We start from the raw sequence: 23,357 nt of genomic DNA, 5'->3' as shown, positions 1-23,357 counted from the left end.
TCTTGTGTAACTATTGTCCATTCTAGAGGTAGCGGGGAGAGTGAGAACTAGGTCCCAGATCCAGACTGATCTATCGGACAGTTGGGAGGTATGCAGTCACAACAAGCATAGCTGACTAATCAAGGAGACAATTGTTTGAGGGTTATCAGTCTTGCTTCATAAAAAGAGAGTTTCAAAAAACTTTTTCTTTCATTTTACCACTTTTTTTTTTGAGTGTGAGGCAACAGACAAATTTTGTTTCTTAAATACCTATTGATTGAGAGGAATATTAAACATTGTACATTACCTTGTTATCCGCGTGGAAATGAGAGCGCAGAAAGCTAGTGATCTGATCATAGAGCTGAGAATCATTTTCTGGACTTCCCCAGGAAGAACATTCATACGTAGAGCTTCAGAAAGACAGTGCATGTTTTAATGTTCTGGAGGCTACCAGGGTCCTATATGGGACCTACTTTTGGATATTTTATAATTTACTTACTAAATACCAAATTGTAGTGCATTGAAAAACAACACAAATTAGGCAAATTTAAAAGACAAAAAATAATCCAACTTGTCTTAATTTTGCAATTTGGTACAATACATTGCTTATTAAATAAATGTTTGAGCAGGTCATTCACTTACTTATTCTGAGAGCCCTGACACAAAACTAAACTGAATTATCACTTTAAGTATGAAGGTGGGTGAAGCAGTTTTAACAGAGCTTAGACTCAAAAATGAATGTTTCACAAAAAAAATAATTAATAATTATAGGTTGTATATCGGTAATATAATATTAGTACTTCACAATATTAAAAAAAATTGTAGTGATTATACTAATAACAAATGGCTTACCAAACCATGATATATTTATTACACAATCCAAAAACACTTGGAATGTTACATTAGGCCATGCTCCATGAACATGCAGATTTTAAGTGTAGCAGGTTAACAGCAGATAACAGACATCTCATTCTATTCAGGGAAGCAGCTTTCTGTTCTCATTTTGTCAAGGGAAGCTACTTTCTGTTCGCACATGCACAATTTGACATCTCTTTGTACATCACTTTACACCCCCACTTGAACCCTGTGATGTTTGCCAATATTTTCTGAAACCAAAACTTTTTTTTTGTATTCTTTTTTTTTTTGTAATGGCATAGACTGTATTCTTCAACTTTATAGACACTGTAGTGTCCAGTGCGTCAGGGGAGGGGATAGTGCAAGTCATTTTGTGTATCGACCAAGGGGGGTGGGGTGGGCTTGATAGGGAGGGGGGAGGATGAAGATAGGCTCGAGGAAGGTAAAAAGAGTGAAGAAAGTGGTGTAGCACTTTGTGCGTCTGGTCTTATTCGTCGCCAGACTAAGGGGAGGTGCATAAATCCCTGGTTCCATTGTGAGGGAAGCAGTGGGTCATGAACCTCGTCACCGGGGTTGTCCTCCGTATTATCTAAACAAGGTTTCTTGCAAAACTCAAACAGCATTTGAAACATAGTAAATTTTGATATAAAATAACAGTATGACGATGCACTTTGTGTTAAATTGTCATTGTGGGCGGTCTGTAAGCTTGTTTTGCTCAGTAAGCTGCGTCCACGAATTGGTGGGGGGGGGGAATTAAGGAATTAAGGAGATGGGAGGGGGTATGTCCTTGTGGGTTGTGTGAGGACCTTAGGTGTATCTTTGTCAGTCACAGGGGTCCGATTCCCATTTGGATATCTGAGGTGAGGGAAAGGTGGGTAAATGGGTGGTAATTGTGTCCTCTTCTTTGTGTTTGGGTGTTCGTTATTGTTGTTTGTACCCATAATTTCATTTGTTTTTGTTTTTTTTGTTTTGTTTTTTCTTTCTATTTGTATATGTTATTCTTTTTCTCTTTTTCTCTAATTGTATTCTGTTTTCCATAGATTGGTAGTGTTGTGGTACTGTGTTTGGCGTGGTGGTAACGAAGAGGTTTGGGTTCCAGTGGTCGTCTGTCTCCCATGTGGGTAAGCTAGCAGGGGGTCGGTGAGCCTCAGTGAGTTGGTGCCCTTCTGAGTTTTCTGGGGGGGGTATCCATCTGTCTCTGTGGGTGGTTTCCTACCTGGGCCATAGTGCGTATCGGTGGGTCTTCACGTTGTTGGGTATGTGTCAGAGTTTAACATGCGTGGTGCACACTGGGGGTGCGGTCCTTCACGAGTGGGGGATGCGGGGGGAGGTCATGTCGTTGGGTTGTCAGCACTTAATGGTCATGAGTTTCGGGGTTTCTTGTCCCCTGTGGTCATGGGGTCTGTGTGGTGTATACATAACATATAAGTATTGCATTTAGTATAGAAGGCGTTATATTCACGTTGCGTCCTGTTGAGGGGAGCCTTTGGTCTGTAAAGTCTTGAACAGGTTCAATGTTAGGGGTGCCAGTCCTGAGGTGGTCACATAACAGAGCAGGGCCAGAGAGGGCGGTTGGTAGGCGACAGTGGGGGGCGGGGGGGAGATGCGGTCTTTCCTTACTGGTGACTGGTGCCAGTTCTTTTGGGTCAGTAAGTCTCTGGGGGGTTCTCCGTTCCTGCTGGAGTTGTAGTCCCAGGGGTTGGGGGTAGATCCCTGTACCTGTGTGCTCTTTCTGTGGCCAGGCTGTGGGTCCGTGTCAGCTAGGCAGAGTCGTCTCTGTGGTTGTCGGTAGGTGTGGGGCAGTGGGGTTTGCTGTTACTCTGTGGCTGAGTACCAGTCCCGTGGCAGGGTTGGCAGGGCGGGAGCAGCAGCTGTCGGCAGGGTGATGGTGTCCATTGTTGTGATTCCCAGGATTTATAATAAGTGATTTGGATCCGCGCCTGGTACGAGGATGTGGGGTCTGCCATTTGTGAAGATGAGCAATTTAATGGGGTGGCCCCATGCGTATTTCACCGCGTTGGCTCTAAGTACATCGGTGACAGGCTTCCATTCTCTCCTGCGCTGGAGGGTGATGGGGGCGAGATCCTGGTAGAAGGTAAGGTCTCTGTCATTATATATTACTGGGCCTTCGCGGGCTTTCCTCAGCACTGCCTCTTTGGTTTGAAAGTGCAGGAAGCGCACTATTATATCTCTCGGTTGTGTAGTGTCCTCTCTTCTCGCGCATAGGGGAAACCATAACTTTTAAACATGTTTTTGTTTTTTTAAAGTGGTATACTGATGTAAGAACAGTGCTTCAAATAATGTTTTTAAGTAAGAATATTTTATAAAATGGCCCATCTGACACTAAATGGGAGCAGCAATGCAGTATCATGCACAAGCACATGATTTTATCTAACAACATTTAATTAGTCTAGACACTGAAAAATGTTGGGAAATTACTTTGCTTTTAGATTTTATATCAGAACTGTCCCTCTAATATTCAGCTTCTACGCGCACCTAGAAATCTAGGTTAAAGTGAAAAAAAAAATCTACTTACCTGATATCGCTCGTATATTCATTGAATATACCAGAAGTCACAAATGTACATGATGTCTTCAATGTAAAATATAGAGATTTACTTACCTCTCCATCATTCTTCATGTAACACCCACTCCATGCTGTCCTCCACTCAGTTCTTCTTTGTTTTGATGTTTTCAGCCATGCCCGGATAGCCCTTCCTCAAACTGCACTGCTGACAGGAACAAACACTGTGAGGCAGGGGCATTGTTGCATCAACTTTGTGGTTAAACCATTGCCAAATGGTTTAGGCCCTGAATGCAAGAGAGCGCCTGAACATTCATGCCCCCTTAAAGGGACACTCCAGGCACCCAGACCACTTCTGCTCATTTTAAAAACTGCAATAATTACCTTGCAGGGTTAACTCCACCTCTAGGGGCTGTCTACTAGACAGCCACTAGAGGTCTCTTCCTGGTCCATAGCACAGGGAAACCTGTGCTAGAGCGTCGCTGGACGTCCTCACGCTGTGTGAGGACCTCCAGCGTCGCTCAAATCCCCATAGGAAAGCATTGAAAATAGTTTCAATGCGTTCCTGTGGGGAGACCTAATGCGCATGCGCGGAATTGCCGCGCATGGGCATTAGGACTCCTCGGCCGGTGGGCGGGATCAGTCTCGCCCGCTGGCCGACGGAGCCAGTAGGAGGAGCGGCGCGGAGGAGGAGACAGCGGCGAGGGACATCGCCGCTGCCTCAGGTAAGTGACTGAAGGGGTTTTTACCCCTTCAGTAACTGGGGATTGGTGGGTGGGAGGGAGAGGGACCCTCCAGTGCCAGGAAAACAGATCGTTTTCCTGGCACTGGAGTTTCCCTTTAACAACTTGGGGCATGAAGCTGTGGATCCTTTCAGCCAGTGGGCCAGTGCTTAGTTCAGGGTAGCTAACAGAAGATCCTTGCAAGAGGAGGCAACTAGTGCCCAGCAGACCCCAGATAAACTGTCAAACTCCTGACACCATAAACACTACAGAGGCTGTATTGGTTATGGAACCCGCAGTGTTCCTTTAACATTAATGCAGGGAAATCACCCTTGTGGGTTTTGCAATTTCCATTTTTTTACTAAAGTTTTTACTCTTCCCTACTGCACAGAATGTTTACAGTTCATTGCCGCATTTCAGTCAGCGGATACTTATCCTTTAGTGGTATTCAACATACAAGACTCACCATCTATGTATACTACAACATGCACTTTAACGTACCAAAACAGGAGGTGCATCAACAACCTAATTTACTTCCAAACATTCAAAGCTGAGTTGGTGATATTTTTTTCCCCCCAAATCAGCTGCTGTGACATAAGATTTGCAACTGGGTTATCAATTTGCTACAAATCTGTGCTAAGTGCATAAATGTAAAATGTTTTATGCTACAGTTTTGCATAGTTTGTTGCTATTTATCTTTTGCATTTATTGTGCAGAATAAAACTGAAATATTTCAGCTACTTTAGGATCTATTTTGTTGTCATAGCTTTTTGTTTTGCCCTATATCTTTTTCTCTGGTAGGCTTGTGTTATTATTTATAGGATATTTTTACACGAATGGTGTGCATTCCTTTTCTTAAGATATTCATTTTGTTACCTGGGACTGGTTGTGTTTTGAGCTGTGCTGTGGTCCAGTATGCTAGCAGCTAGATCAAATGCATCTTCAAATAGAATCTAATGAAAAAAGAGAATAATGCTAAATATAACATGCTAAATGCTATCCAATATCCCATAATCTGGACATACTGACATTGCTATGCCTGTCTATCTAAGTCTCACAAGCTTACAATGCAGCAAAACAGCTCAGAGATTAGATTTATTCTCTTTTACCTCTTCTGGAGTAGATGACACTAATGAGCCACTGGCCTCCTGACTCTCTGTTCCACTGTCCCTTATGCAACTATAACCACAGCTTGGTTCCTTGGGGCAGGATACGAAACATGCAGTGCTGCATTCTTGCTGCTGGCAATGATAGTAGAGATCTGCTCGGCCTTTCTGTGATAGCTCTTGCCATAGATTGCAAATGGCTTTAGACACCACAGGGTGGGTGACATTCTCCATAATTACCACCCCATTTTCCACTAACATATCCACTGTTTGCTTGTAGAAGCTCAAATACCTGCATGCAGTCAATGTAAAATCATGTAAGAAGATGAACAAATGCACATTAGACAAGTAAAAGTGACACTCCACTGCCCAAATCTAAAAAATAATCACTATTCAGTATATATACTCAGAAAAAAAAAACATTTAATAATAAAAAAATTGAATTGGGTGTATATCTAAAATCAGCTTGAAAAACTCCAGTTGTCTTGTCTGCTGCCTTTTCAAGCTCTCCCCTTTGAACCCCGCCAAGACTTTCTGAAGCTTTTTCCAATCACAGACTTCCCAATACAGCTCCATGAGAAGTGTTTCCAAGGCATGTACTCTGAGCAATTGATGTATCTTGAGTCTTGCTCCACTGAGCTAACCAAACCAGAAAGTAACAGGACCAGTTGTCTGATTGACAGTCAGTGGGTATAACAAGTTTAATTTATAAACCTCTCAATTTCTATTTAAATTGTCATATAAAAAAGAGGACATTAAGCTAAAGTGCTTTAGGTATTTGGAGTGTACCTTTAATGTGCGTGTATGCGAGTCAAATACCTAAAATAATGTTAGGATTTTTTATTTTTTTTAATTGACAAGAGTGATTTGTAATTACGTTCATGTATAAAGGTCTTCTCTTATCTCAGTTTTATAGATACAATGAAAAATTATCTTATCTTACTGTTTTATGGCACCTAACAAAATATCTGGAACTGCATTTCATAAATAAAGGCCTGTTGGGAAGGTCTTTCAATTTCTGCCTTACAGCAATGAACTAAGCAGTGAATCAATGTGCTTTTAAAATGGAATTGTTAAATTGAGGACAAAGTAATTTAGTTTGAAAAGCCTTCAAATGTATCTTTTTCCCAGCTTCCCTAATATAATTTATCTTTTTCCCAGTTTTACTATTTTAGTCTAGTTTTAGCATATTGCTTTTCAATTCCCACAATGTTTTCTAATAGAGTAGTATAATATCGGAGTCATTCACTATATAGTGAATTGCCAGGAATTATAGTAATGGCTTGAAAATATCAAGGCCCGGTTATCGGTAAACATAGCTGACTGACTGACAATGCACTGGTGAATTCTTAATAATTAACAATTTTGTGAATAGCCCTGCCTGTGTGTATTTCATGGACAGTGGGTGGTTGTAAATATGAAATTTGCAAAACAACTCGTTATGATGAAATGAGGATAAAGAAATGTAGAAGAGTTGGAGAGTTCTCTAAATGGGACTGCCCTGTTAATACTTAATAAAAATGGTAGGTGAATTCCCCCTCTTTCACATGTCCTTTAAATATTGGTTTGTTAAAAAAGGAAAGTCGATGTGGATCCAGTAGCATAGAGACCATACAAACAGGTTTATTTTTTTAAACAATGTGTTCCAATACAAAGCCAGCTGGAAATGTACAGAGTGGAAGATTTTTGGGGGCCAATTTTGTGATACTGGCCTAAATTTTGAAAATCTCTCGTCCATTTAATACAAATCGATTTCAGTTTTCATACTGACTAAAAGAGAGGATTGAAACAGCAGTTCAAGTTGTACAATTGCACTTTATCTCAACTGTTAAAAAAAAAAATCATTATTTATTTAACTAAGGTAAAATTGCCTTTAGCAGCCCCCCAGTGCATCATCCAAATTTATTAAATGTGTTTTGTAAATATGTTTTAATAAAAGTTTTCAAGATTTATGACAGGCTGTATGTGTGGCATAATTAGGTGCGTGTATGCTTACTAGCATGACACAAAGCATAAGAGTGCATGAAAAATCCATAGTAAAGCATTTACAATAAAAAAAAAAATTGTATTTCTCTAATATGAAGAAACAAGGTACATTCCAATAACAATGGAGTTATTTACTAAACTATGAATTGCAAGGCACTGACCAGCTAACTGGAAATCATCTTAAGCCAAAAACAAATGAAATAAAATAAATGAGTTGGAGATTTTTTTTTTCATTTCTGGTATTTTAATCTGAAGTGTGAATTGCCATATTCTGATCCTGGTGTTAATGAATAACCATGCAATGTAAGAATCAACAGGAAGTAACATAGACAAAACAACCCACAAATTACCTAAAACTATCCTTAACTATTTTAAAAAATAAGAAGACCTTTATCAAACAGAGTTATTAATTTTAATTAATATCAAATGTAAGGCCATAATGGATACAAAATTGATTTGGAGATTTGTTCCTGTATGTCTAACCTCTGTTGTTGCAGATGATTGTTGATGATGTGTACTTTTCCCCAGTCTTACTGACCATACACCTGTAGGTGCCCTGCTACAAAACAGGCCTCTGACCTTTAACTATAATCAAACAGTTTCCACTAGCCACTGGTAAGTAAAAATGTAGTCTTAGCAAGTACAAATACAACCCCAGTAAATGTGACAGGAACCCTCCAGGCTTGAGGTGGCGAGTAACCTTTAAAGCCTGGTGCTTTTTTTTTTTAATTTTAAATCCTAATCCAGAGATGATTAGCCATGCCTCTTGTTCTACATATTCAGAATGCTGTGGATATTCCCTACAAAAGAAGTACAAATATGACTAGTTACCTAAAGCCATTTAGGGGAATTAGGGAAGTCTGCTATTCTATGTCACAGCCAGGTCTTATAAGGTGTCTTTGCTACAGATAAATTGTGATAATTACACACATATAAAGCATTTGTTCTGTACCAGGTGTACAGCAAGAGATATGAAAATTGTTCTAAACTCTTTTATGCAAATTGATGCTTTAATCAACAAAAGTTGAGATGGAAGGTGTAATCAAACTATAATTTCTATAGTTACGCCTACCAACCACCCTTTACAGTATTTTAATGCCCCACCGGTTCAGAGCCCAGTGAAAAGGTAAGTAGCTTGAGTATAGATCTAGCATGTAGTTTCAACCATAATTGTGAGCACAGTTTTGTGGATTAGCTGCTATAGGCCTTATATTCATCACGATTGCCTCCTTCAGCAAGAAAATGCAATACACTGCAATCTTAGTTCCCAGAGCCCCAGAACCATAAATGCCTCCGTGGTGTGGACCATGATAACCGGTGGGTCCAAAGGTGGAGGGAAGCAGGAGAGCCATACCACACAGAAAAGGGATGCCTCAGGTGAATGGATCATCTTCCTCCCCCACCGTAAGTTCTGATTAGGTACTAGACCAGTGGTAGTCAACCTTTTTTCTACCTACCGCCCACTAATGCATCTTTCTTGATGGAAAAATGTCCTTACCGGCCAGCGGTTTTCGCGCAAGTGCAGAATATTTTTTAGAAAGGAGGGTGTTTTAAAAAAATAAATAAAAAATGTACGTACATTTATCTTTTTATTTCTACTTTATGCATGTTTATAATGTTTTTAACTTTATGAAGTTTAATGAGAAAACAAAGTAAATTGAAATTACCTTTACTAGTGATTAATGAGATCCTTGAGGTTGATGCTGCGAGACTAAATATTTGATACCTGGTTCGATTTTCGTAAGGAACAAAGGAAGGTCTCCTCTTTCGGTGATATTCAGACGATTTCTCTGTTTGCTCATAATATGGTTTATCATCTGTGCACCAGCTCCTCTCCTCTCCCTCCTCAATTCCCCTCCACACCTATTTTTTCTTCCTTTTTTCTATTTTTTAACCTTCCTTATAGCAATGCCCAGTAGGAAGGCTGAGCTACGCAGCCCACTTACTATTATTAGCCAACAACAATTCTCTCCTTTTCCTTTTTATTTTCCTTCTTTCTCCTATTCTACAAGTACTCTGCGCCTTCTTTCTCCTTTTTACAAATACTCTGCTCCTTCTTTCTTCTATTCTACAAGTACTCTGCTCACAGACAAACACACACACACACACACACACTTACAGACACACACATTCACAGACAAACACACAAACATACACACACACTCACAGACAAACACTCACACGTACACTTACAGACACACATATACACTTACAGACACTCATAAAGAAACACATACACACAGACAAACATACACACACTCACACATACACTTACAGACACTCACACACTAACAGAGAAACACATACACACAGACAAACATACATACACTTACAGACACTCACACATACACTTACAGACAGACACACATACATACACACACTTACAGACACACACACACACACACACACACGCACTTACGGACACACATACACTTACAGACAGACACACATGTACTTACAGACACACACACATACTTACAGACACACACACACACACATACATACACACATATACTTACAGACACACACATACACACACACACACACATATACTTACAGGCACACAGATACACACACACACACACACACACACAGATATACTTACAGGCACACACATACACACATATACTTGCAGACACACACACACATACACAGATACACTTACAGACACACACACACACAAATTATTAATATTAAATGTCTACCCAGCCTCCCTACCTGGAGAGCTGGTGTGGATCTGTCCCTGGGGTCCAGTGGGGCTTCACTTCGGCGGGCGGCAGAGTTCTAATCCGAGGCGCGAGGGAGCTCTAACCTCTCTGCTCTGCTCCCTCGCGGGCTGTCTACTGATGCCAGGAGCTGGAATATGACGTCATATTCCGGCTCCCGCGGCATCAGAAAACATTGCGTGAGGAAGCAGAGAGGTTAGAGCTCCCTCGCCGTGTCTGATCTTACCACTGCCGCACGCCATGCCGGGGGGTTCAGAAGGTGGCCTGGCAGGAGGAAGCGCTTCCCTCCTGCCGGTCACTGAAATCTTGCACCCGCATAGCCGCTCGCGCCCGCCCAAAAGGAGAAATCCTCTAAAAAAGAGGATTTAGCCGCTGAAATCCCTACCGCCCACCTGGAATCCTGAAATGCCCACTAGTTTGCAGTAGGGACCAGGTTGACGACCCATGTACTAGACAATGGAACTACCAAATACTGTAGGAAGGTAGAGGAAAGTGGAGGTGCTTGGTACTCCTATGGATATGATGATCCCAGACAGGTATTAGTCAGTCATTTTATAACAGAGATAAAGTATGCAACCATCTGGCATGACGGTAAAGGACTGTTCTTTTTATTTTTAACTGTTTGTTGGCGTAAATAATTTGTTTATCAGCTATTATTTGGTGTAACTATTTTTGTTCCAAATACATATCCCTTTACTAAGGAGATACCTAGTTAATAGTATTCTTTATTACATGGATATTTTGTTATGTTTTGTGTGGTAAATCTTGCTTATTGGAGTAATTTAAGTCATCCCATTTATACCTTGCCTTGGTGGTGAAATCTTTTATATGTGTGGGTGGTGTTAAGAGTGATTTGTTTATCATTAGTTTTGGTCTATTGCAGACAAGTATTGATTTATTTTTTTTTAACCCTTTTGCTGTCAGAACCTAGTTGCCGGCACGCTTGGAGTAGTGTGGTCCGTGACAAACTTTCACTACCTTTTGTTCCTGTATGTCCAAACTGTCTGGCTGCTGGTACTGCTACTATGGTCATCTTTCCTTAAGAGAAATCTGACAATTATTTACTAATTTGAAAAACGCTTTTATAGTATTTGACATCTGAAGATGGCATGACCTTTAAATAAGTAAAACTATGCTGCACTGAATGTAGAGTTAATTTGTGGACTAAGTTGAGTTTAAGGTTAATTTTGAGTTTCTGAAACTAAAATTATTTGGAAGATATTTAGTCCTGTGCAAACTTCCATGTGACTTTTTAAAAACTGACAATTCAGCAAAGCTCATCAGCACTGAAAGAACTCAACAGTCTTTGAGCAGCTAGCTTGTATCCTGACCATATCTAACACAATTGTCAGCCACTAGCACCCGTGCTGCCCTGTATCTGTCACAATGACTTCCATTACTTTGCACCTTCACCTTTCAAATTCCTTCAAGCCTGGCGCTGAGAAGCCAGGGGACTGGCCTAACTTAGTCTTTGCTTCCTCTGCAGTCTCCTGGAGATTCTGCTCATGTCTTTGCTGGAAACACCAAACTGCAGGCTCGCTCTCTGATCTCACTTCAATTCCTGATGTGCTGTTAAAAGATGATTAATACATATTACATATGCATTCAAATGGTGATATATATACATGCATAGATCCAGTATTTTCTTTAAAGGGTTACTCCAACCCTTTTTTGCTAGTTGAACATTATTTATGAGGTCCCTCCCCAATAAAACCTAAAATGAGTAAAAATGAAGCTATAACTTACCTGGGATCCAGGGAGGCAGGAAGGTTTCAAGGTAGAAGAGAGAGGAAGTAAATACTTGAAGTTCATTACATCTGTCGCAGGTGCACTGACGACAAACGTAAATTTTGCACAGAATTGATATTAGGCAGTCCAGAAAAGAGTTTCGGGCTGCCTAAGTCATGTGTGCCCTGGGTGCAAATTGTCCCCTTGTACACAAGTGTAAATGTCTCTGGAGGCATGCTAAAAGAAATTCAGAAGGGGGAAATTGGATAAAAATCGCACCTTTTGAATAATAAACCTAGATATACAAATAATTACAATAAAATATCTCTAAACCATCTATTTAAAAAGTGTTTTGGTGTAACAAACAAATGTTAAGAAACTGCTTCACACTTTAGTGCTATACCCCAATACATATAAACCATACAATAAAAACAAATAAGTAGTCAAACCAATTTAGAACAGTTAAACCCTGCACTGCCAAGCTTAGTACAGGCCGAGAGCTTCCAGCTCTACTGGAAGCTGCAGAGAGTCTGAAAGTGGTACCCAGTAGAAAGGAGGTAAGAAGTCTAATCGTTCCAGTACATTTTGGCTACTTATATTGGGTGGGTGACAGGGTCCTCCCGGCACCATAACCAGTACAGTGCACTACAGTGGTTATGATATTTAGAGTGTGTCTTTGAATGGCCACAATTCGAGTCTTAGAGTTTAGCAAAACTGTCACTTCTATGCATGTGTATTTGAATTTTCTACATGTTTATCCCACCTGAGTTCACAGCAATAAATCCGTAAATAGTCCTCCTTCACTTCCTCCAAGCTGCAAGGAATTCTTTCTTCTGAGTGGATATGATCTATCTCAGAACAAAGAGACAGAAGAAGAGATTAGCAACAAACATATGCGTATACTCTATCTGAAGTTAGACATTTACCGGCACTATTTAAAATATACTGTGCCTGAAACATGAATATACAAAATAATAAATGGTAACAGTTACCATTGTAAGACTACAACTTCACTCAATTTTTATATGTATTTAATATATCTTATTCTACCTAGTTTGATGAAATATTGACTTTACGTATGGTTTTGTAGAAACACGGACTAGTCTAGAGTGGAAGTAGTGAAGATTATCAAGGAGTGTTTTAGATATGCCTATGGCTAATACTCAAGTGAAAAAAGACCCAGGTACTCTGATTGTAAGCTCTGAGCAAGAGACAACTTGAAGGGATAGGAAATGTTAACTGTGAAATAGTTTTCTTTACTTATGTGCTATAAAATGGTCCATCTTAGCGGCACCATGTAAAAAGGGAACATACATTTACAAAGGCACATTCTATTTACAGGAGGAGTGAAGGGCACTTTCTCATAGCAATGATAAAAACCCAACAGGAAAATAGATCTAGTTTCTAAATCTAATTTATTAAATGCACATATAAAAGTTTTTCTATAATAGCTATAATTAAAGGGACACTATAGTCACCCAGACCACTTCAGCTCAATGAAGTGGTCTGGGTGTCAGGTCACTCAGGTTTTAACCCTTCAGATGCAAACAGAGAAACTGCTTTGTTTACATTTGGGGTTAAGCCAGCCTCTAGTGGCTGTCTTCCGGACAGCCACTAGAGGCGCATGTGTGACGCTGGAGGCATATTATGCCTCCATGGTGCAGAATGTCCATAGGAAAGCATTGAGAAATGCTTTCCTATGGACACTTTGAATGCGCGCGTGGCACTTGCCGCGCATGTGCATTCGGCTCCTGTGACGTCGGACGGGGGAGCTCACGTCGGAGTGGGAAGAGAGGTCACCAGTGCCGAGGGAGCCCGGTGCTGGAATAAGGAAAGCTGCTGAAGGGGATTTAACCCCTTCAGCGCCAAGGGAAGGGGACCCTGAGGGTGGGGGCACACTAGGGGCACTATAGTGTCAGGAAAACCGCTTTGTTTTCCTGACACTATAGTGATCCTTTAAGACTAATTAGTTTCCCAAAAAAAATTTTTTTGTCAAAGTTTCAACCCATCATACAAATGGTATGCAAAATATAACAAAATGAATTCTAAAAAGCACCCTCAGTAGATTATTTCTAGTATAACAAGGATCTCCACTGCATTCTTGAAGCCAGCATTGCTATTGTAACCATTTTAACCAAATAGCTTGTTTTAAAAAGTGGGGAGCCACCGACAAGGCATGGGGATCCTTTGCTTAAACAATAGTAGATCTTTGATTAGTTACAAAAAAAATCCCACCTCTCATTTTCAGCAAGCCTTCCAGAGTATTTTCCAGCTCCTGAATATAGTTTTTGGTTTGGTGTAAAACCTGGTGCTATAGATAAGGAATTTGTAGTTAATAAAAGTAACTGTTGACAAAGTTGTCTATGAAATATGCTGTGCTTTTAATACACAGGTAATTGCAGTATGATGTAGAATTATACTAGCTGCAACAAGAGGATATAACCCAAAGTTGGAGAGGTAACATTTTTCATAATCAAAATTTTTCAAAATTGCCAGGATATTGAAGGGGAGCTGTCACTTCCAAGGATTACTTCCCACGTAACAAATTATATTCAATTAGTTATTGAATGGTTTATTTTGAAGAAAAAGTTCAGTTTTAACCAGTTCCAACACATCAATGCCAAAGATCCCAGCTATAGGAAGCCCAGGCAAAGGTCACAATTTGTATCAGAAATCTGGTAAGAGCCCCACTACCTAAATATATCCTCCTGGAGAGAGACTGGGAGAGGCCAAATTATCTTGGACCATTAAATCTATAACAGATGCAGACTTGATATTACACTGCAATGTGATGAGCCTCACAGTGGCCCAAGAAAATTAAAGGGACACTTTACACCATAACCACTTCAGCTTATTTAAGAGGTTGTGGTGCCCAGACTGTGTTCCTGCAGGCTTTCGTTTGACATATCTGTCAATCTTATAAAACAGGACTTTAAGCTCCACTGTCTCCAAGAGGCAGGAATTACACCTATGGGCTCTTAACATTCATAGCGTGCTGAGAGCAAGGACATGCATGCACTGCTCCAGTCTCTCTGATAATTGGTGTTTGCAAGAACCAATTCCTGGGGAGCATCACCTGCAAGTTCTTCTCATGTCAGCACTAACATAACATCTCACTGGTATGAAAGCCAGAATGTATAATTGTCAGGTCTTTGACAGTGCTTTAAGGTGGAGCCCTGATTTACACTTTCAATACCTATTTTGTCAGTATGACAAATCTCTCAAATAATAAGCTGTAGGGACAGGGCCCTGGCACCATAAACACGTCAACAATCAAAGTGGTTGCAGTCCCTTTAATGGATGACTTTGACTAAGTCCAACCTTTGTTTTGTGTTTATCAGGATCAGTGAACACAGTTTCTCTAAGTTGCTTGATGAGATGTGGCACAGATTTAACTTTCTGTGTGCGTCCCAGGCGTCTCCTTGCAGGCCCTTTGATGTATTCGTGGTTTCGTCTCACAGATCTACTGGTTCCTTCACCAGATGCATCCATTCAAAATTATACACGTGATGTATGCATCACATGATGTCTGCCTCTGGAATATAACAGATAAATTAAGGAGAACATGCACTCCAAGTGTGTGGCTAGGTGCAGATCCCAGAGGTTATCATTCAAATGCCTTGCAAATAATAGAAAATAACAATAATTGGAAATGCAACAAACAAAAAATATATTTATTCTGTAATGGAGCACCTGTACTCAGTGTGGTACCTCCGTTGTAGATTCTCCCAGATCCCGTAATGAAGCAGTTATCTGACACTGGACGTCCTCACGCTATGCATGAGGACCTCCAGTGTCAGATTTTTTTAACACATGCCGCATATGTGTATTATGTCTCCCCCGCCGGCACGGGAGAAGTGTGGGCGCAGCCTGACCCAGTGCCGAGGAACATTGGCGCTGGATTCAGGTAAGTGACTGAAGGGGTTTTAACCCCTTCAGCCACGCGAGGGAGGGGGGCACTGCAGAATTCTAAAGTGCCAGGAAAATGGTTTTGTTTTCCTGGCACTATAGTATACCTTTAAACCCATCCAGGCGTCTCTGTGTCTGTGAGATAATTGAGTTGATAACCGGTAAGCTAATTATTTCCCAGACACAAGGTACAACACAATAATACCTGCAAAATATCCCTTAAACATTAAGTTATCCCCAAATGCTATATGTCATTTTAAAGGGCGGAGCCGCCTATTCTGAGAAAATAGCGCTCGGATCTGTGCAGAATTCTTCAAACGCCACACATTCAAAGTTTCGCCCGATAGTTTCAATCCTCTGTAATTTACAGAAGCTTCCCTCCAAAAAGCGTTCTTCTGGGTCACTGGGAAAGTGGAGAAAGTGAAGGTACAAGATGAAATCCTGAATTAAGTGGCCAGGCCGAAGTTCCAGATCAGTTTTAGGTTTGTCTGGTTAACAGCGTCTGGACACTCCAGCTCTCAGTGAGGGTTCAAAGGGTTAGGGAACAGGACAGTGAGGTAGGAGCTTAGTGGATCATAGTCTTTTACCAGTGAGTTCATCACATATTCCACTGTGTTATTTTATATACTAGTATATAATATGACACGTAATTCCTTTTTTCATGGAAATTTCAATCAACATACAGGTGAGGAAACAGAAGGCAGCTTAGGTGTCCCTCCTGGAAGTGTACTCTTTATCATTGTGCAAAACAAACAAAACACTTGAGGAGGAAGTGTGATCAATAAACATTTATAATAATCAAAAGCAGCTCTGAAACACTTGTGTAGGAATACCCTCTTACCTACACCAATAAAATATTACAAATTAAAAAAAAGTGTAATATTAGTGGTCAAAAATTGCACACGTTTTAAATCCATACAAATAGTGGAGTGCTTTAAACCATACAAATAAAAGTTATTATTACCCTTGTGATATGGATAAGTGGGAGTATTCACCGATATGACATAAAAATTAAAATAAACAGAAAAGTTATATAGTGCAGGTGGTATTGGAAGAGTAATTGTTGTAAATGTGAGTGGTTCTCAATATAATTTTACAACTGCTCTTTCGATACCATCTGCACTATATGTTTTTTTCTTCTTTTTTTATTGAAATTTTGATGTCATATCAGCTAGTGCTTCAACTTACCTATATCACAAGGGTAAGAATAACTTTTAGTTGTATGTTTTTTAAAGAGCTCCACTACCTTGTATCAGTTTTAACTACTCTTGATAATTATTTATTAATCTGCACCCACTGGACATAGGTAATTGGATATAAGGGATCATTAATTTGTTGGCGCTATATAAATAATAATAATAATTAAGAACATTCCTATGAAGTGTAGAGTATCCAATGAATATCTCATAATAACTGTCAAATATAAATGAGAGAATGGAATACCATTATCCAAGAAGATTAAACTTATGTTGTTCTTGGCTAATTCAGAAATTGCTTAAAGGGACACTCCAGGAACCCAGACCACTTCCCATTGGAGTGGTCTGGGTGCCAACTCCCACTACTCTTAACCCTGCAAGTGTAATTATTGCAGTTTTTTATAAACTGCAATAATTACCTGGCAGGGTTAACTCCACCTCTAGGGAACTTCCTGATTTATTGCAAAGATTTTCTTTGCTAGAGCGTCGCTGGACGTCCTCACGCTGTGTGAGGACCTCCAGCGTCGCTCATTTCCCCATAGGAAAGCATTGAAAATCTTTTTCAATGCTTCGCTATGGGGAGCGCTAATGCGCATGAGGTCTCCCCGGCCGATGGGCGGGATCAGTCTCGCCCTCCGGCCGACGGAGTAAGTAGGAGGAACGGCGCGGAGGAGGAGGCAGCGACGAGGGACATCGTCGCTGCCTCAGGTAAGTGACTGAAGGGGTTTTCACCCCTTCAGCAACTGGGGTTGGGGGGTGGGAGGGAGAGGAAACCTCCAGTGCCAGGAAAACGGATTGTTTTCCTGGCACTGGAGTTTTCCTTTAAGATGTAATTTTTGAGAAAATACTTAGCTTTTTGTACAAGCTTAGCATTCCTCTACATGTCTGCTAATACTCCCACTTGACATTAATATCAATGCTAGCACCTCTCACTTACCGCTAGTCCCTCCCATTGGACTCCGCTGAATCTTGTGTTTGTCCAAATTCCATGTCAGTCTAAATGCGCAACTGAAAACATACTAAAGTTAAAGGACGGACTTCTCTGAGGACCAAAATTGAATCACCCAAAGTGCAATGCCACATATGAGATAAAATTTCACTTTATTCCAAGTATTAAAAAGGAGTATTCACAAGTAATACCCAGAAACGAAGGGGGAACAAAAAGACAAATTAATAAAGCAACCTAAAGTGTTTCATAAAAATAAACGTACTTAGTCAATCTAATTGTTTGGACCCGTTCAGGTGAGTTTATTATTTATATTTTAGTCATTTTGCAAATTGGATTTCACTTCAAGATTTCAAGAAAACTCTTATGTCACAGCAAAAAAAATTATATAAAAAAATTTCAATAAATAAAAAAATAAATAAATAAATAAATATATATATATATATATATATATATATATATATATATATATATATATATATACACATACACATATACATAGTGTAGATTGGATTAGCCGTATTACCGGTAGTCCAGTAGACAAGATGGCAAAATACCAGAGTATTGTAGTATGTAATGATACCTTTTTTATTGGACTAACATAATATTTCAAAGACAAGCTTTCGAGAGTTTCCTATCTTCCTCGGATCTGAACAAACACTGATCAATCTGAAAGAGTTTACACACAGAACAGATTGATCAGTATTGCTTGATAGAATTGCCCAATGTTACAAGCCATGAAACCAAAAGTGGAAAAGTGGTGTTGAGAGGCATTTCATACTGTCTTATAAAATATGTATAAGCTGAAAGGTAAACTATATGTCTAAAAATGTATATTTGAATGCATATAATTAATCATTACAAAAAATGTGTTTACTAAAATACATTTGCTCAAATAATTTGCTAAAAACAAGCCCTGATAACTTTTTTTTTTCATAAGATGCAAAACTGAATTCTACAGCTACCGAAGATCTTTCCACCTTAACCTAGCATTTACTTCCTTGTAAATGTTGTTGGATATGATCCATTCAAATGCTTCTTATATGAAAAATCTCATAAAGATGAGTGGTTATATTTAGATGTATATAAAAATAAATCATACTTTAGGGCTGTATGAGTAAAAGTGCTGTTTTTAAGTATTCATTTTTCATTCATAAATGCCCATCGGAGAGGCTGATCCATTCACTTAGAAAGAGAACAAAAAACAGAACTGACATATTTTTTCTTTATCAGGGAGTAAGTTACATTGCCTGAGAGTCGGTAGTTATGTACAAAAAGTGCCACATTCACTTTTAAAGTTGGTTTTCTCATACTTTTCCTATTGGAGCTTATTTATTCCAAAAAAAAATTATTTACTGCACCTTTTCTATCATTTTATTTTACTATGCCATTATGTAGTTTTTGTGTGTTTGGTTTTTGTTTTTTTAATTCACACATTTCGTACTTTCAATGTATTAAATAAAAGTGCAAAACTGAGCATTTTTCTGGAGAATTTTCCTTCAGACAGATGTTCCCACACTGTCAGAATGGCAGGTTTTCTCTGACAGGTAAGCAACTGTCAATTTCTTATGCATCCTTTTAATGCATAACAAAAGCCTACCAATCGAGAGTGTGCTTTTTTCAAGTAATATTACTCATTTGTGTTATTTTGTGTAAGTAATCAAGGATACACTCATCAACAAAATAAAAAGCAAAAAATCCCAAAAGAGGAATAAAAAGTGGGGGGAAATGCATTATTTTGGCACTCTAGAGTAGAGGTGCAAAAAGGGGATACCAACCTCTAAAGGATGGAGTAAGAGTTTTATACATAGACAAATGTACACATGCAGAGGTCTGGCACAGCCATGAATTACACTTTGTATCATAACTCACTGTGAGGGTTACTCACCTAACTATGGGCAGTTTATCCAAAGAGCTTTGTGTTAGCAGGCTGTGGGTGCTGACATAAGACACAAAGGTTGGACAAAACTGATATTGCCATACAGAGAGAGATTTTTTTCTGGCGGCTGACTGACAGTCCAGGGAGGTGGCCAGCACATGCACAAAATGTTTTTCTCAGACATCATTTATAAAAAGAAGGGTTGTAGGGACAGTGCATTTACGCCATAACCATTCACTCTCTATGGGTTATAATAGGCAGTATAAAAAAATCAATGATATGGCTCCTCTTTATAAGCAGCCAAGATCAAATAAAAATAAATACTACCGAGCGACTTGTTTCTATTGCCTTGTTTGCGTTTTACTGAATAGTATTTTGAACTGCCTTTTATATTTTATTCTACTGCTGCTTTTTCCCGCATAAATCTGATTATAGTTTCCTGTCATATTCAGTAAAATGATTTACAACAAATATGTGTATAGTTCAAATGTCTCATGTCACTTAAATAGGTAGCAATAATGTAAATTTAATTATCTATCTTGAAACATACAATTTTAAACAATATAGTTCAATTACTGTTCCTCCTATCCACCCCGTCTCCTCAGAAGTAAGCACTGAAACCATGTGACTTTCCATCATATTTAAAATGATCAATACGTGAAAACTTCTGCCCCAGAGCCTAATTAAAACATAGCACCCATAACATAAAATTACTACAATAATGCACAGTATTAACCTAGATATTGACATAGCTGACTGAAAAGGTTCACATAATGACAGAAAACAAACAAACACTAATCAGGCAGAAGAGCACATAAGAATACAAAAACATTGTTAAGTGCCTTGTTTAAATTCTAAACAAAATCTTTATAATTGCTACAAACACATTCAAATCATAGATTTCATTTTAATATATTTTTACCAAAACTCCTTTTTGCCGACTGTGAATATCTTGATAGTATCAGAAACGACATAAAAATCACAAGAAATATAACCAATAAATAAGTAAGTGAATATCTCAAGACTGCAGCTCCAGAGGTCAAACTGAGTCACCTGGGGGCTATCTCCAGCCAGAAGGCGCAGTATTCGAGCCAATCAGATTGCTCATGCAATAAGGGAAACCAATCGCAACGCAGGGTATCAGAAGCAGTTCGACCAATCCGAAGAGAGCAGTTATTAACAAAGTAGCACGTTCTAGAAGGCAGCGGCTATAGAACGTTTGGAAAGGGCGGGAGATTCAGAGGGTGTGAGGGCGGGCAGCCGGGCATGGAGTTTAACCCTCTCATGCTCCTTAGGTAAAAACACAGCGATATTACATTCTGACTTAAAGTACTTATTATTACAAATAAAGTAAGACAATCATTAGCTGTCAGATCGTAGTTCTACAATATAATATAACATGTCCTAATCTGCTATACCACATTTCCTTGCCATTTTTTAAACTAAATGTGTATTACACGTGTTTTTACGTCACAGTATATTTGTTCTTTCGTTTAGTCACTATTTACATTCACAAAATGGTATCTATGAATTTTATATACAGTACTGTAAATTAAGTAAAACTCTGGGTCTATTCGCTAAAATTGGAAGACCACCTTTAGTCATGGAGACCTAACAGAAGGGCAAGTGAAAAACAAATCCACATTTAAACTGATTTGAAGATATATTTTCCTCTCAGCTGTGGTGTAAAGTTGGAAAGGCATTATTTATATTCCCAAACAGATTCAGTGGGACAGTCACAAAGTTTGGGTCCCTCTTTCCTGCCATCTCATGTTTGTTCTATGATGTCCATTGGGAACCAGAGAAGAGTACCCGTTAAAGGGACACTATAGTCACCCAGACCACTTCATTGAGAGGGTGGAGTGGCCCTGTCATTTTAACCATGCAATATAAAAAAATTGCTTAAAAAAAAAAAAATTAAAAAAAAGGACAATGCTTACATTGCAGGGTTAAGTCCACCTCTAGTGGTTGCACAAAACAGATGGATAAAAGAAATTGGATTTCAAAGTAAAAAGTTCATCTTTATTCTACCACATATGGGTGTTAAAATGAATTCAGCAACATGTGGCATGCAAAGTGTCAGATAACTGCAGTTTACACATGATAGCCATAAGAGGCGCATCTGCTGAACTGACCAAGTAAAACTCGGTCACATGGGGCGGAGCTAACTAGCCAACGGAGCGGTCGCATGCACCCTGAGCTCTGACACCGAAAACTCTTGAAACCCCAATTTACCCTAATCGACACAACGGGTTTGCACTCCAAAAAACATCAATTGGAGCAGGAGAACATGGGCAAACACTCCCGCAAATCTCGGGCAACACCCGGGATATCAGCTTTTTACTCACCCAGACACCCAGGCCTAAAATGACGGATCGCATGGCAGAGACACCACGCGGCTCCACATCGGCCTCCGAGGGGGAAGATCCGGAACAGACTCAGCCGCACACTCGAAGTGGCAGAGTGGCCCCCCAGCGGCAACCCGACCCGCAACTGGCCACAAAAACAGATATAACCGCGATGGTGGCGGAGCTCAAAGCCTACATAGCCTCTGAAATGGCGGTCCTGAAAACAGACCTCAGCACTCTAGCAGGCAGGATACAATCCACGGAGGAAAATGTCCGCGGCCTCGGAGTTAAACAGGACATCACTACAGCCCAACTGCAGGGGGTAACCCTTGCATGTGCAGAGCTGACAGCAAAAGTGGGACAGATGGAAGACGCAGCAAGACAGCGCAACCTCTAAATCAGAGAGATTCCAAACGCCATTGATGCTGGAGAGCTCCCACAGTACGTCAGGAGATTACTCTCCACTACTCTGACACCCAAACAGGCTAAAGGTATGCAACTTGACGGGATATACCGCCTCCCGGGAAGCCTCACAACCAAACCCTCGGGGTCAAGGGATGTCATTATTTGCTTTGGGTCACAAACTGACAAGGACACATTTATGGCACAGATTAAAGGCCAATCACCATTCATCTTTGAACAGCACTCACTGTGCTTTTTCCAAGACCTCAGCAGATCCACACTGCAGTGGCGCGCCACATTGAAGGAGGTGACCTCGCAACTGCGAACAGCAGAAATTCCGTACAGGTGGGGGACCCCGCGGGCACTTGTGGTAGAGAGGAATGGCAAAAAACACAGACTCACCTCAGTGTCCGATGCCAATGACTTTCTGCACTCCCTGGGACTGAATGCTACTACCACCGCCAGGCCGAACGGATCAACACACGCGTGGAATGTCGACAACGTTGCGTTTTTTACGCCCACCTACTCAATGGCCCCAGGATGAGGTGCCTCACTGAAAGACTCTTCTTTTGCTGACCTACAGCCCACAGTTATACCTGCTTTATGTTCTGTTGTACTTATGCATTTTGTTTCGTTGATGTTCTTTTTTATGTTCCGACTTACTCTCCTTTAGATAAGTCCCACGGGACTTTCAGACCTACATGGTCATTCATACCTTTGCGCAATACGCTAATACTAGCAATCGCTCCTCAAACGCAACCCCCCCCCCCCAAAGCGCCGGGGATATGGAGCTTACTTAACTCTCCATTGGGCTCAATTGCACCTCTGCTGATAATAAGCACAACGCAGCCCATTAATGCTGACAGATCACCGCTATATTTAATAACCACCCGCAATAGGGATCCTAGAAACCAATTCTCTCTGTCACCCACCTGTCACTAACCTTACTCTTCCATGCCTTGGTATGGCTCATTCGCCGAGCTAAAATTTGGCAGCTACGCTGACTACTATTTCTCTTAAGACAAATCATCTTGCGGCTGGCTATCGGTGGC

At 40.1% G+C, this 23,357-nt stretch overlaps 1 protein-coding gene across 1 annotated transcript; it reads right to left on the bottom strand.

The window, feature by feature from the left end:
• Window positions 1-268: 268 nt before the first annotated feature.
• On the bottom strand, window positions 269-15,117 carry STRA8 (stimulated by retinoic acid 8). Its single transcript, XM_063446195.1, has 8 exons — window positions 14,947-15,117; window positions 13,861-13,936; window positions 12,389-12,473; window positions 11,713-11,862; window positions 11,311-11,466; window positions 5,189-5,477; window positions 4,956-5,032; window positions 269-389 (listed from the first exon to the last, which is right to left on the bottom strand). The coding sequence occupies exons 1-8, from the start codon at window positions 15,115-15,117 to the stop codon at window positions 269-271; spliced, it is 1,125 nt and encodes a 374-aa protein (XP_063302265.1).
• Between the last annotated feature and the right edge of the window lie 8,240 nt (window positions 15,118-23,357).

The sequence above is a fragment of the Pelobates fuscus genome, chromosome 3 (assembly GCF_036172605.1).
Source record: "Pelobates fuscus isolate aPelFus1 chromosome 3, aPelFus1.pri, whole genome shotgun sequence".
NCBI classification, from domain to species: Eukaryota; Metazoa; Chordata; class Amphibia; order Anura; family Pelobatidae; genus Pelobates; species Pelobates fuscus.
Note: the sequence above shows the minus strand (reverse complement) of the source record. Positions and strands in the feature narration are given on the sequence as shown.